The following is a 17475-nucleotide window of genomic DNA, read 5'->3' on the forward strand; positions in this document are numbered from 1 at the left end:
ATAGTGTCATGTTAAAATTCTTAAGTGCTAATAACTAATATGCCTAAAGCCTAAAATCTCAGACCTTAAATTTAAATTCATGTTTCACGATATTATAAAAAAAATATCAATACTTTACAACAGTGAAACTTTTTATCAATTATAAAACTATATTTTCTATAGAAGAAAATTAGTACTGTAGAACAGTAAAAAATAATATCTCAAACCATCAATATTTATAATTTCATAATTTATTATCTATTTTATAACTTTTAATTGTACCTATTTGATTTCTTTTTCCTTAGGAAGTTGAATACATTTGTATTGGTCAAACTAATATACGTATGTCAAAATAACCAAAGTTTGGAATCTAAATTCTATATAATCTAAACTTTAGATGAAGATCATTGTGATTGACAGCGGAAATTCTAACTAGAAACTAGTACCATCCGGTCAATGCGTATTTCCATTATTTATATTTTTAAAGTAACCGGAAATTAAAACCAAGTCTGCGTGCTTCTTGTATTATTTTTCCCAAAAAACATATTTGTCTTAACTCATATTGTTTACACATTTCTTAATTTTGAATATATTTTCAGAAGAATATCTTAAATGTTCAAAAATACCAATCGATTAAAAAAAAAAATAAATGAAATAGTTTTTAAATATTGACGAGCCATAGTAAAATATGAAAAAACCATACCATTGAACGATAATCCAAATAATATTTATAATTATAAATATATTTTAGTCATGCCTTAAAAGTTTAATTGAATTATTTATGGTATTCGTTATTGACGAAAAATCGATAAGTCTTGCAATACATCAAAACATCAATCATTCATCGCAAAATGAACTTTAAAAATATTCATTAAAGCCTCGAACATAACAGATATTAAAACATTTAATACACGTATAAATAATTCTATAAAATATAATAGATCGTACAACTAGCATTTATAGGTATTTAAAGTCAATTTATAATAAAATAATTCAATAATATTAAATATTTAAAGACCTCAAGGTATAATCGATGTATATTGAGAAATAAATTCATGAGTACTCGTATACTCTGTGTAAATAGAACATAATACTCGTATAAATAAAGTCGTTTAAAATAATGTTTTATCAACAGCATCATTACATGATACATAGTTGAAGAATTAGGTGAGACGCGTAATACTTTCGAGTGATGGTATGTGCTATAATAATGATATCCATTTATCTTGTGTTAAATGTAAAGAATTTGTCGAAATTTCATATGACACAGGTTTTAGAACGTAAGCTACGTAGGAAAACACATTTAAATTCGATACAAAATTCAGATAACAGTGTGCTATCCAAGTGTAAAGAGAAAAGTATTCTGACATAATACATTCGTTCTTATTTCAAACTATCAAAACAACTGTCAGCTTAGCATATATTGTGTAAAATAAATAAATGGCTATCGCAATTCATTCAGCAAACGATATTCCAAAGAATCATTCATTCCTATATTAATATAAAAAATTATGTAGAAATTTTGAGAGTTTTTGTATGCTATACATATATTTGCCATCGAAATGTATATGTATTTTTTAAATTTTTAAATATCAAAATGATCATTAAAAAATGTTAAGACGTACAGTACATTAGTATCCAATAGATATATATCTTCTTAATGGGCTTTTTTTAATAATTCTAAACTAAACTAAGTTAAATGTGGTAACTTCGAAATATTTATAGGTATTTAAACGATACATACATATACATTAAAATATTTATTATTTTGTAAAATTTACATCGTATTTAAAAGGTTTGGTTAGTATTTTTTTTTTTTACATAATGCGTCCAATATGCAACTAATCCTTTGGTTGAATATTCCCTCGAGTTCTATGGAAATGTTCAATTTAATGGGAATAAAGGGATATGGTAGTAAGGGTAAAACGATAGTCAGACTAAAATCAATAGCTTATTTCCACTTACGCAATGTATATGAATGTGCAAAATTGATCATTTTTTAGTAATAAAAAAACATATATTTCATCCGAACAATAGATGAGTATAATTAATGAATTTAACTGTCGATTTGACAACAAACCAATTCCATCATTCAATTATTTTGTTTGAACTTAAAACTGATCATTAAACCTAAATTCAAACAGAAGTTGTCAAAAGTCAAATGACAAAGTGTTCAACTGATGGGTGAATATTTGATTAAATTGTAACGAAGAACGTCGTATAGTCGTATAGGTACAATACAGTGATTTTAAATACTGTAATTTTTATAATTTCTCCAATATAATTGTAAATGTATAATGTTATTAAGTACTTATTAGAAAATTAAGGTAAATACAATGATTTCTTCATATAATGGCATATATAACGCCTATCAAAAAGTTAAAAAATATAGATACAAAATAATAAATTTAAATAGTTTTTGAAAAAATTAATTTAGTATTAGACATATATACCAAGACAACCCCTCTGTAGCCATTCCACAAACACGTATCGTATATCCGGTTGCTTAACTTAATAGATAGCAAAATCGAAGGCCGTTAGGAATAATATTGTCACCAGTGTACACTATGGGGACGCTATGGTTAGGCCGTCCTTAAATATATATAAATCCAACACTGGAGAATAAAATATTACAAACCAAAATACTAATAGGTATAATATAATACGTCTTAACTAATATTACCACGAATGATGATAAAACATTATAGGTAGGTAATTAATACAAAGTACAGGCAAATATTATTTTGTTTTCATCGATAATAAATAATAATTAATGTTATACAGCTTATAAAATATAGGTTTTAATAAATTTAACACGCGTTTCACTAAGGATTTTGAGTTTTAATCAAATCACCTGATAACAAACTTGTACCACAAAGATCTTTTTTACTATACAAAAAAAAAATTGATATATATTTAATGATTCTGTACTGCATTTAAACATATTCAATGTACAATTTAAACTGATTATATTTTGTAAACACAGTATATAGTTTCAACATAACACTGAGTTAATTTAATAACTTTACTTTGTTTAATGACTGTAAAAAAATTAATTTTTGTTCCATGAATAAACTACATAAAAACAACTTAAGTCTCAAATTTAAGCTTTCTGTATGATTTTGAATAGAACAATTTATTTTTGTTTGATAATAAGTAATTTTTTTATGATTTCATTCACAAACATATACAATCAATAATATGATTAGAAATATTTTAAATGTATAATGTATTACAATATACAAACATACATTAATACAGATTATATATTACACTATGATATCTACAATAATATATTCAATTTTAATCAAAATATTTAGTTAAATTTATAATATTTTTGACTAATTGCAAACATAATCATTTGATACTAGTTATTTCACTTGAATTATATTATGTGAACAGAATTCATTTCAAGAAAAATACACAACATCTATTAAACAAAGGAAAACGTGAAATGTTTTTTGTAGAAAATTAAAGCAACATGGAAAAACAGAAGTGTACGTATTATGCAAAATCGGCGCCGTCTAGTCCAGTAGGATATTTTTACGAAATAAATTTCCAAACACAAAGTTTTTTCTTCGTAGTGTATTTTCCTCTGAAATGTGAAAGATGGGTATGTAAAGTAACTCAGATTAATAGCAGTTGGTTGTTACTTTTACGTTGTACGACCCATGATAAACAACCAGGTCGAACGGTACCGAAGAGTGGTGTGTGGTATGGTTATTTGAATTGAGAGATTGGATAAACCTTTGTTCATAAATCTCTGAATTCCGTATACACATACGTATATTGTATATTGTATATAATATTAGTGTATAACCTATATAAACTGTATACAATGTACAATTATATAAATTTTAAAAAAATACAAAATTTAACTAATGATAAGTTATATGATAAGATTGTGTTTGTGGATTTTCGATTGAGCTATTATGTACTATATTAATTGTATTGTTAATGCATTCGAAATATTTACCACATATACTATATATATAAATTATCTCAACTATTTTAAAATATACATTCACACTTAACTACTTAAGTTTATTTAGCAAAAATATAATTAAATCAAATTTTAAAAATTATTCAACAGTAAAAACAAAATAATAAAGCTAAATAGATAATTTATAGGCATGAACAATTTTCGTTTTTTTTTTTTATTATTATTATTATTTCCGAACGAAGAAAAATAATTTTTGCTCGGTAAAAAAACCTAAAAAATTGATACGAAGATATTATTAATGTAAATCAAAAAATAATTGGAATGAAAATGTTTTATGAGCGTATTATGATCAAATTTTTACGAAATTCGTCGAAATCACTAACATTTACAAATTATTTTGTAATTAAAATATATAAAATGTTTAATTTGTATACTTTTAACATAAAAATGTATTACAAGATTACTTATATTGTTAATAGTTCGTTGGATCCATAAAATCTAAAAAAAATTATAAGTACTATTTTTTTTTTATAGATTTTCTAATTTTAGATGAAATTAGTTATTTAAATGAAGAATAAAAATTCTAGTTATTTGTTGTAATTTAAAAATATTATTTATGAGTACTTAAAACTTTTCAAGTATATTATTATATATGATAAACACAACGACATTTTAAAATTTAATGTTTTATGCATCAATAAATTCGATCTACCAACTACACTATAGTGTATTACCATGAGTAAAATAAATGACTTTAATAGAAACATAAAAATCATATTAAATCCTATATGTAGTAATATAGGCTGACATACCATCTTCGCTAAGAATTGATTTTCGTATGTGTAAACATTTTTATAAATTCTAATTTAATACGTCTACTACAGTGACTCACACAACACCAAATGTATAGCGGGATGGTTCCCACTTGCCTACCTTTATAAATGTAAATTTAGTAAACATATTACTAAAATTGATTGAGAATATTATGAATTAATATTTTATGTTAAAACATACATATTATATATGTAATATAAACAAACCATTACGGTTCTATTTTAAAATGTTTTCATTCCCATTATTAATCAGCATCGATTACGGAATAGACAATACATTTTCATAAAATACTATCAGCGCAATTAAAATATGCTAATCCAAAAGCTAAGTGCTAATGACAATATAACTACCAAACAATATTGTTTCGCATAAAGTAACTCATCTTCGTTATTAGAAGACATTTTAGAATTCTTTCGACCGAATATTGCTTTCGTGGAAACGTGCGTGTTATTTTTACTGTGGTGACTACTCATATCTTGTATATTATAATAAATATATAGCAGTTTCGTTAAAACTGATGATTCCTTCCCTATTTAATATTTATCATCTACCCGAAGCTAGTAATTACTATTTCTGTACATTATGACCCAGCCATTATACTGTATGATAACCGTAAACAGTATCTAATGGTGATAAAAGGGGCACACAGTTATAAATTATTTTCCTAATGCAGACTACCCTGCAAAGATCCAATGATTAATGGCCTCTAGAACATAGAAGTAGGCCTATCTATAACATATTAAAACAACCGACACAATTCATTTTTCATTTCGCAAAAAATGACGTTTATATTAAAAATGTGTAAATGAAAAAAAAAAACCAGGCAGGTATTAGGTTACACTTACCTTATTAGCTTGGCAACTTGAGTGACCATAATCGTGAATATCACTAAATAAGTTATAAATATTTATATTAAATTGTTCGTGTAAAGGATACATTCGTAAGGATCCGTTTTTGGTGCCAATGGCCAATAACCGTTGTATGGGGTCAAATGCAAGTGCAGTTGGCTGGTACGGAAAACCATGACGAAATGTCTGTAAAAATCAAAACAAAATAAAATATAGTCTAATTAATGTTGTTTTTCTTTAATTATTTTTTGACACAATAAAACCATAGTGTTATATTGTATGAGCATGCTACATAAAATTAATGAATCAAGATTATTTACTAAACTTTATACAAATTAATCTGACACTTGATAATTAGTATTCTTTTCTATTTATCTGATAAATTTCATATCGGAGTATCAAACAATACAATACTTCATTGTTCGAGAACACGGATCAAATTATAATATTAATACCTACCAATATTATTATTTTTTTATACCTCATAATGTCTCTTAATATATATTTCTTAAAATGAGAAGGTATAGACTAGATATAGTAGAGTTTTCGTTTTGTCGATATTTTTATTTTTATAAATGATAATGCATCACGTAAATAACCTTAATATCTCTACCTATGAAATATCTTCTCAACTATAGTTACACAATAATATAAAATTAATATAAACACATTAAATCTGTTAAAAACTATTATAAGTATATAATATATATAATCAAGAAAAGTGTGAATTCATAATTCACGAAGCCCAATTCTGAGTTTATTTAATTAAAATCTATAATTTAATCATTAAATAAACCACATTATGAAATTATTCTCTTCTAAAAATAAAATATTAGAAGATTTATCTGTTTAATGATGAACTGTAAATAAATAGGTGTCTATATAAAAAATGTATTGTTTTACATAATAGAACATTTAGATAGGTACTATATAGTCGATACTAGAATATTTATTACAATAATCACATACTTTATTAAATAATATATAAAACATAACAACTATCACATTTTAACTAGTCATTATTACACAGAAACTGATATAATAAATGTATGTAAGATTGAAACGTACCTAATAATTAATTATAAAATGTATTTATGATGTCACTGCAGTAGTTTTAACAATCGTGATAATTATTATTAACTATTATGATAAATTACTGAAAAAAAATGGATTAAAATAACATTATTTATTACACCACAATCCATCCAATATCTATACAACGCTGTGTCCGATCTACAGACTATTTCAAAGATGCGAGACAAGTTATAACAAATTATTTGTATAATTTTATATCGAACAAAATTAAAAATGCCAACGTTTAATGTACGTATAACGGTGAAAAACATTTGGCATGTGTACACAGTACACTACACATACATCGAAAGTTTGAAAAAATAAATAAAATAGATCCTATTACTATTTACATGAGGTGGCTGACCGCTTTGGGTACATATACGTGGAAACAATATAATAAACGAGTCACTTTAGTTACAAAGTCAATTTAAAAGCTCGGTATCCATGGACAATTCAAACGCTTACACTGCCATAATATTATATAGACGCAACGCCCTTGTCCACAAGAGATTCTTTGGCACTTGTCATATAATACCTTATCGTCAGCGATATATATATATATATTTATAGACGATTCGTACGTCGTAATCCGGGCGAGCTTGGAGGGTGTATCTATACACACACACACAGAATGAAGCAATTAAGAGTCAAGTCCATTTTGTCCCACATAGTTAACACCACACGTGTACCTGCTTAAATATAATATATTATACGTACGTAATAGTGTAATAAGCATACACACTGGGCATTGCACATGCATCAAGTATCATTGCCATTTTTCAAATCATATATAGACCGGCCTCAAGACGAAGAGATAATAATAATAATAATAATAATAATAATATAATCCTATAGACGCAGTTTTTACGACCCATTAATAACTTTTCTGGAAAAACGCCGATATCGCGATAGTAAGAATGTGGAAGGGGCACCACAGCTACGCAGGGACCGTAGTATTCGGAAAAGTGGGCCGGTCGCTTAATCAGCGTTTACAATAAATCGACATTAAAAGTGCACACAGTGCAATATAATAATAAATAGCTCGCGCTGTTTATTATACATTATCTATAGGTATATACAGTACACACTTTTATTTCGTGTCAAACTTGTGATGGATTCTAAAATAACTGCAGGAGAATAGTAAAATGTCTAAAACAATGCTGTTTTGACTTTCCAAATTGATTTTTGACGAATGAATGAATGATATAATATTATATTATACGTCATATTATACCATGAATATGCGACACCGAACGTATAAATTATATGAACGTATATGAGATCATAGGACGTATTACCAGGATCAAAATAATAATATAAACTATGCAAACTTTGTACCTATGTAAAATTTACAATTTCTTAGGGAGTATGAAAATGTTTAAATACTAAATCATTTATTAAACAAATTGTGATACATGGTATAAAAATGAAAGACATCATTCCACACATTTAGTTTGCATAAACGTTTAATGTTTTTACTCTAGAATGTACACTGAAAATGACAAACGGTTTCTTTTATTCATGTATAAACGCTATAAAATATGCAACATTTATATTTATGATCGATGACTGTTTTGACCCAATGTTTAAAACGGTAAAATGATGAGATGAAAAATATGATCATACTATAATGGTTCCGTGGCCAGAACTCAAACATACAAAAATAAATCGAAAAACACACGGCCGAATAGGTTAGAAATACCACAAAATTACCCCTTCAGCCAGAGGAAAATATTATCATTTTAAAATCTAGTGATGAGTAAATTTATATACCGTTCACACACTTTCGGATTTTCCGTCATAAATAAAATTCAATTTAAAGTCCATGTCAGCCACGAAACAATAGACAATACTCGATATCAAATATAGACGTGAAAAAGTATCAACTAAAATCACATAATTTATATTCTAGTTAATATCCGTGTAATTTTTTGTTTATTAAATAATTATAATTTATAAATTACAACCAGCTACAATGCAATATATATATATACCTAATAATACAATGTATTTAAAAAGATTTGTCGGGTTGTTGCTAAAGAAATTATTAATATTTTATGTCGTACCTACTTAATACAAGTACCATCAGAGAACAACACATTTCGACATAATACTTTACTTTTTTACATAATACTACCTTATTCAATACTTACATGCATAACATTCTTATTGCCTCAACTTCAAAATATGAACTAATAAAATCGATTTATATACAATACTAAATTTTAGAATTACATGGTTCAATACACCACTTGATGTAAAAATTAAATTGTATACAAGAATGGTATACGTACTATAATGTACTATAATAAAAATAGTTATACATAAACTAATATATTATGTACGTTACCAGAACACTCGTGAAGTATGTCAACTAGATAGTTTAACGATACTTTGAAGTAAAGCTTACAAAGTTCACCGGAAAAAAATATTATAAGCTCCGACAACCCCGTCCCATTTTATGGAAAGGATTTTACTCTTACCGACGCGCGACGCATACAATTGAAAGTTCAATAATCATTCGCATTAAAAATATTTAAAGTTTTTCTTTATATTTCTAAAGTTGTTCAACACATTTATCACAGCCTGTAAATTCTTTACTGATAAAAGTGACATTATGTGATGTGATGTTTTTCCGCATCCTTTACTATCAATCTTAGTAGGATGCTGTAAAACTCACTTTTAAAATAAATAAAACTAAAAAGTTTCTTGCCTATTATCCTTTACTGACGACGCGTTGATACTCGATTGTCTTTAAAAATTTCGTTCGTTGATTGACTATAAGATAAGCTATTTTTCTTCTAAAAAATAAAAAGACAGCCTTAAAAAATTGAACATCGGATACGTTTATAGTTGCTTGCAAATAATCAAAACGAAAAGAATTTGTAAGTAAACATTTTATAGACTGTAGGTAGGTACACCTAATATAGCAGCTGAAAACTAGACGCCAAAAATATATGTACAATAATATAGATACATCAATAAAATTACCTCGATTTGTTCACCAATCATTGATTAAGCGAACATAAATCATTATCAACAGCAAACAAAAATAAAAACAATTTTTAAAATACAAACCCCAGGTTATCAAATATTTGACATATTATACTAAGAAAAGGAAACCTGAGCTAGGTATTCAAGCGACTCCTTTTCAATTTCTGTAAATTATAAATCCAATATATTTGTAATCGTAAGAACAACAGCGTCGGATTCTCTATTCAGGTACGGCTAAAATGTCTGTACACAATATAATATTGTAAAAAAAGGTAAGTGACTACATCTAGGGTATTTCTGGGACCGGAAACCTTGAAACACTTTGTTCTACATTTGTATTTAACTATGGGTCATTAATTATTATTCACATTACTATAGTTCTATAGGTAGGTATAATTAATAGCTATATAATAAATAATAATAATGTTTATATATGTATATTGTATATTATTTATAATGTAAATTTAGTCTGGTCGGTATTTTGTGTATAATTATTTAGATGGGTACAGATCCGGGTAGTATATATAGCGTTTGGGGACAAGTTTGCTCTACTTTAATTACAAGTTTTTATAGCACATATATAACAATAACAATAACAGCAACAAAAATTAAAATCTCTCAATCAAATTCCATACAAATTCATGACTTACGCATTTAAAGAGTAACTCAATCATTGTGTCACTAATTATCGATACATATGTAAATAATAAAACATCTTCCAAAAATTAATTGCACAATATCTCAAAAAATAAAAAATAAAGATCATTAATTTTAATATAACTGTATATTGATATAAATATAAACTTTTACGGTTGGTATGGATTTCAAGTATTAATTAAAATTATTAATGATATCATTAATTATGCTTGAAAGATTAATATATGGAAGCCATAAATAATTAACTATCCAAAATGCATTAGACACAAAAGTTTGTAAAAGTTTTGCGATGTTAAATAATATTATTTGTTTATGAAAAATTATTAAATTTAAGTGCATTTTTAACTGTTTCATCATGTACAATAAACCCATAAATATCGATAATGAAAACTTCATATAATCATGGCAAACATTCTATTGTATACTTTTTCCAATCAGTTGAATCAAATTGAATGTGCTTGCAATATAAAATAAAATATATAACTTGATTGAAATATTTTAATAGGTAACTTTTCTATTAAAATGAAACGTAAAGTTACAAAAAAATAATAACATTGTTATAAATGTAGAATTTCTAATTAATACTTATTATCTAATTACTCTTATAACACAACACATAATATTATTGAATTTTTTTTCATTGATTTGTATATGGCGTTCACTTTCAAAAACTGATATACAATTTTCTAAAACAAACAAGATTCTAAAAAGTATTTATTAATAGGAAGGTCATTGGTAGCAGTTACATATTTTACGTAGTACAATAATAAAGATCTGCGATGGTGTATTTCGCAATATCCGTTAGAATTTAGATGTATTGGTATTTCGGATCCAATTCCATCTGAAAGCAGAAAACGCTTGTCAGGAATAATAGGTCAGTCGGGTTTCATTTCAAAATGAATTTTCACTCTCAGAGTCGTATCTATTTTCATTTTCATTTACATCATTGTTTTTATTATTGTCTAACTTTTTTACTTTTTTTCTACCAACAGCCATATCGTTTTATATATTACCTATAGTGGACAACGACGTATATTTTGCTCCACACTTGCAATCCTTTAACGAATTATCGTCTAGTATAATTTTAATAAAAATTCATTCAAGGTTTTTAAATTGTTATACCATGTGTTAGATTTATTTTATGTAATAATATACAACAAGATATACTTATATTATATTACATATACAAATTATATAACGTGTGAGAACTGCTATTACGCATAGCATACACACCTAAACGAAAATCTGCCGTTTTATATAATAATATTATGCTGTTATACGACGCGGAAAAATGAACGTTTTCACTTAATACAGACATGAATATTCAATACATCATATTATAACAAATAATAAAATACATTAAAAGTTAAGGACCATTAAATCGTTATTATCAAATTCGCGCCTGACTACGTTTCGTTGAGTAGAAAATAAAAAACAACATAAACGTAGACGAAAAAAACGGTGAACGATAGCTTGCGATATGGTTAATAAACTTGGAGGGAAACCTACATATGACTCAAAACGGATCGTTTTTCATCACTTGATACCCCAACGGAGCGATCCGTCGAGTACATTTTTCGATAGACGCTGTTCGCAAAAATCGGTCGACGAACCGACAAGTACACAGATCACTCGCGGTCACTCCGAAAACCGCAGCACCCGATAATTATATAGAGCCGTACTCATGTATTGTATCACCGAGAGTGGGTATGTACGTTTGCGCTGCTGTATATTCCCGTTTTCGTAAAAATCTTAGATCTGCACAGGAAGTCAGGAAAATGCGATGATTGCAACCCTCTTCGCATCAAACCTAAAAACTTAAGTTATCATGGGTGTTGGTAAAGGTTTGAAAAACAAATTTCAAATTTACTATTTTATTAATATTTATAAATAATTGCCCTCATTTCCAATGGGTACTAGTTTAATAAATCTATAACTTTCATAGTTCAGAATTATTTAATTTGAAAATTACGGTATATTCGTAAACTTCAATAATATAAACATTATAGTGTACAGATAATCAAAGCTTTTCCTATCCGAATTTTTTTTTTTTAGTGCTCGACAATTATAATAGTAGTGAAAAATTAATATTATCTCCTATAATACGCGAAAAATGTACGTAATCAATTTGTACGAACCTGCAGAAGTTAAAATTAAATGGCAATAAATAATATTATATATATATATATATATACATGATGAAGATATGCAAAATAAATAGTCACGCTGGACGAAGAAAAATGGCAGGAGTGCTGCAATTGAACATTCTCGTTTTAATGAGCGTATAATGTAATTTAGTATCGACGACTGTTCTATTGGGCGGTGGTGGCCCGTGAACATCTGAAATCCAATATCTATCGGAGCGGCGGTCCAATGAGAGGTGGAAATACTATACGATTTCCTGGGTAAAAAGGAACTTGTACGTGACTGTGATAGAGTGAGGATGGACGTAACTATATAGTATATATACTTACGAAATAAGTATAACACGCGTGTGTCCCTGTGTGTATACAAGATGATTCACGAAACAGTTCGCCCCTATTTTTCCCTTAAAAATTCTGATTTACGATAAGTATACCTAATAGGATCGTAATTTAAATTATTTTGATTTTTTTAAATACTATTTTAGGGTTGACCTGTGGTAATAAAAAACATATTTTTTTCAGTGTCAACCTTTTTCTATTGTAAAGTATTAAAAAGATGTTTTTTTTTAAACCTTTATATATTTAAGTCAAAATTCAAAGAATAATTTATGATTTATTAGAATTTAAATACTAAGGATGGTTTTACAAAATATAAAATAGAATAGTTTTATTGAAAATAACATTTATTATACACAGAAAATGTTCAAAAATTATCAAATGTTGATAGATTAATAATAAATTATACTATTTAGGTCTTCAAATGTTCGGACAAGACATCATCTGCTAAAAAATTTGAGGGAAAAAGTGGTTATAATTTGAAATAAAATAAAAATCGATAACGTCACAAGGCATTCCTTATAGTAATTGATGTAGCTAATCTAAGTCTTTCAATAATTAATTCTAAATTTATTTCAAAGTTCCAAGAATCAGAATTTGAATAAGTTCATCATTAAAGGAAAAATTGGGTATGACCTACTGATTGGTGAATCGCACTTTATATCGCACCTATAACATAAGTAAATACTAAATATACCTAAGTATTTACGACAAATAGACACCGAAGAGATGAACGGTTGCGCCGCAACGTCACCTCTACGTGCCGCGGCGGTTCGTCGTCACGGTTGTCAAGAGCTTTGGCGGCGAAGTGAGAGTTGTGGAGGGTTCGTCTACGTGTGAGCGGAATGTGCACTGCACGGTCTCGGCTGTATTATACAATCGATGTATATATTATACAGAGCGGTGGGTCATCGCTTCACCAAGTCTAGTCTCTATCTTACAGTTTTCCCGCGTGTACAGCTGATACAGGAAAACTACGGTCCGCACTGTATATACGCGCACGCGTACACTTATTTATTTTACGCTGGCGAAGATCGTACACTATACGCACATCAACAGAATGGCACCGGTTCCGCTGGACAACAATCGCTTACTGTTTATTATGTGTGTAATGTTATATGTATAAATGGTGCGTGTGCCTATAGGTACACACGGCGCAGCGGACACCACTCGGAACAACGACGTCGCGTAATCCGACCGAACACAGTTGGTATAGCCAGAACAGAACGTCTATTTCCCGACGGAAACGTTAAACCTCCGATTTTATAAAAATGTAATTTTCATTAAACCGTCACAGCACAGGATGGACACGACAGCTGAATACACAACACTTTCGAAACTATAATATAATATATATATATATATATATATATATATATATAGCATATCATACGTATTATTGTTTCTAGGTTAGGTAAAATACTAGTAATGTGCACAACGACGAATATAGAATATCAACAGTTATCCCACCTACGATGTCATTAAAAGTAGATATTTCAAGACGCTTTTCAATTACAATACATATGTACTTAAATTTAAGCAATCCAAAAATATTTAAGAAAAAAATTTACAACATTTGCCAAATAAAGGGTCTAATCTGGTTGTTATTTTCAAAATAATGCCTCAAGTCACTAAGATTATATTCTGATAAAATAAAAAAATAAATATCTATAACACTAAAATGTATTGTACAACTGTACAAATAAAACAATTTACCATATCAATATTTAATATATACGAGTATAATATGGCTTTCATTATAAAAATATTATAAAAAATAAGACTGAAAAATATCAGTATGCCAAACAGTATTCAAAATCCTCACTTATTACTACCTACTAAAAAAATGCAGATTTTAAAATAAAAATATTGGTATCTCAACATTTAAAATATTGAAAATAATGAATATTTAATTATTTTCAATTACAAGTAGGTGTAATCACTGTATTAAAATAAATAATATCATTTGTAATTGGACAGCTCAATATGTAATTATGATTAAAATTATTTGTTTTTACTGAGTATACTAATAAAAAATCATTATTTATGTATTTTAAAATAAATGAATATTTCTCGCGTACAAATATTATGCTGTATATAACTTATTTTTCTTATATACACATCAATGATATAAATATATTGTTGCAAATTAATATATACGAAGAACTGAGGCTAAAAAATCTTTTGATTTATGATATTACTCAATCAACCCTTAGTCTCGGGATCACCGATTGTTTACCAAAAACCATTTCCATAGACATATTATACTACTACAGTACCACTCTTTGATTTAATTTATAAAAGCCGTTTTCAAAACCAAACGTTCTTTTTGATTTATTATTCTAGCTTTTGTGTATTTTGTTCTACGTGGCAATTACGCTATGCATAATACTTACTGGTTATAATAAACATACAAACTTTGTTGCTCTCCACAAAGTCTATACAGTCTACACCAGTCGCTATACTTTTCCCTATTATACTCACTTTACTCAGTTAAGAAGACAGTAAAATTGATGGATAAGCCAACGCCCACTCTGTGCACGTTGTGTATATCACTTAAGCCCTAAAAGTTAGACTATGTAAAAAAACAAAAGAGTACATATATATTGTATATTATGTATGCAAAATTATTTCCGAAAGCGAAAGGACGTAAACATATTTTGTTTTTAGAAAAATGTCCCTTAAATGTTTTAAATAGATGTGAAACGGATTCTACCAGGCTAAAGTATGCATAATTTAAATGAAACGTATAATATTTAATATACAAAATACATACATTATATATTATATCTTTCTACTTTCTGCACACAAAAGCTTACTAATAGTTGAAAAAATGTAAGTCAGTGGGCCGGATACAGCGACTGAGTGTTCACCCTTACCTTCACTAACATAAATTCTAAATATATATATATATATATACTCGAATATAAATACCTAATATTGGCACTATTACTATCAGATAATAATATAACGAATAAAACTGTTTTCAATTGTTTATACACATACTATTTTAATGTGCAAATATCCTACTTCGAGTGAATATTTGTAAAGTGTTACTATTCTGTTATATTTAAATAACACTTAGTGTGTATAATATAATATGTACAATGTACAATGTACTTAATACAATTTAAATTAGATGCAATTTAAATTCGTATAAAATCTTCAGTTTAGGTATATAAAATAATATTATGTTGGGAGTGTTGGGACTATTTAAAACATTTAAATCGTGAGTAGCTTAATTTAAGGGCATTCACCTAACTAACTCTGAAACCAATACATTTTACATGGGAAATCCATTTTATGGATTCTAAAACAAGTATGGGTACACTTTGAATACGTGGACGGAATAAACTGTATTCCAGATTTAACTTGATCAAAGATATATTTAAATTATATATTATTTCCGTAAACTTTGCATGGTATAATGCTATTTTTATATAGGTAATTAATTACAAAATATTTTTTTGAAACCATGAAATTAACATTTTTAACCTTTGAATAAAATACTAAATTTTTTACTATAAAAAAGGACTCTTGAGTTTTAGTATACAATATCTAAAATAATATTACAACGTATATAATATGTATACTATATATGTATATATATTTTTTCTTTAAATTGCGTTGGCATAACAACGCTTATTGAACGGGTTTGAAAATATTAAACGTTAAAAAAAGTTTTTAGGTATCCTGTAAGGGTCTGCCTGGCCATCTGCAGTAAAACTTAACAACTTTATTTCAATTCAAATTTGTTTCATTGCCATATTATAACCTTTCCCTTTATAGTCGATTGACTTAGAATATAGATTAGTACAACAGTACTGTTTAATTATAATTAAAATAACTATGAATGGTACTTACATACAAATTAGCACATAAAAAAATGTATATGATAAATTATACGTTTATAATATAAACGTAAACATATATAAAGAAGACAACTTTATTTTTATTTGAAATGTTTAAAATTAATGTACTTATGCATAGAGGCTCTTAAATACACACCAGTTCACGGCACGTTCCAATCAGTAATACTATGCTCCTCTTATAAACTGAGTGCATTTAAAATATATTTCAATAAATGCCAAAAGTCTTCGTAAATTCTATATGACTACGGTATTGTGTTTGGCAAAAAAATGCAGGTGCGTTATAGTGGTGCAAAAGCCATGAATTGTTTTTCCATAAATCGGGGCGTTTTTTTCGGATTGCTTCACGCAAACGACGCATAACTTCAAGGTAATACTCCTTATTAACCGTACGACCTTGTGGTAAGAACTCTTGATGCACTATGCCATTAAAATCGAAGAAACCCGTAAGCAAAACTTTGAAATTTGATCGAACTTGACGTGCTTTTTTCGCTAGACGTTGAATGCTTCCAGGTGGATGATTGTGCTTTGGTTTCGACATAATAACCGTACACCCATGTTTCATCACCAGTTATGACTTTTCAAGTAAACTTGGATCGTCGTTGACGTCATTTAGCAACTCCTGAGCGATGTTCATGCGATTGTTTTTTTGGTCAAAATTCAGCAGTTTTGGAATGAATTTTGCTGCCACTCGTTTCATGCCCAAAACATTTGACCAATCGATATGCCAACTTCATCAGCAACTTCTCTAATTGTGATTCAGCGATCATTCACAACCATTTTTTCCACTTTTTTCA

The 17475-nt window shown here is 27.7% G+C and overlaps 1 protein-coding gene across 4 annotated transcripts in view; it reads right to left on the bottom strand.

Annotated features, from left to right (window-relative positions):
- Tomosyn (syntaxin-binding protein tomosyn) overlaps positions 1–17475 on the bottom strand; it is a 144139-nt gene that overhangs the window by 108678 nt on the left and 17986 nt on the right. For all 4 annotated transcript variants that reach the window (XM_089227153.1, XM_089227152.1, XM_089227151.1 and 1 more), the window contains exon 2: positions 5693–5790. In XM_089227153.1, coding sequence (XP_089083279.1) covers positions 5693–5790 — 98 coding nt within the window. The remainder of the gene's footprint in view (positions 1–5692; positions 5791–17475) is intronic.

The sequence above is a fragment of the Diuraphis noxia genome, unplaced genomic scaffold (genome assembly GCF_037042655.1).
Source record: "Diuraphis noxia isolate RWA-SAM2 unplaced genomic scaffold, SU_Dnox_SAM2 contig0004, whole genome shotgun sequence".
Taxonomy (NCBI): domain Eukaryota; kingdom Metazoa; phylum Arthropoda; class Insecta; order Hemiptera; family Aphididae; genus Diuraphis; species Diuraphis noxia.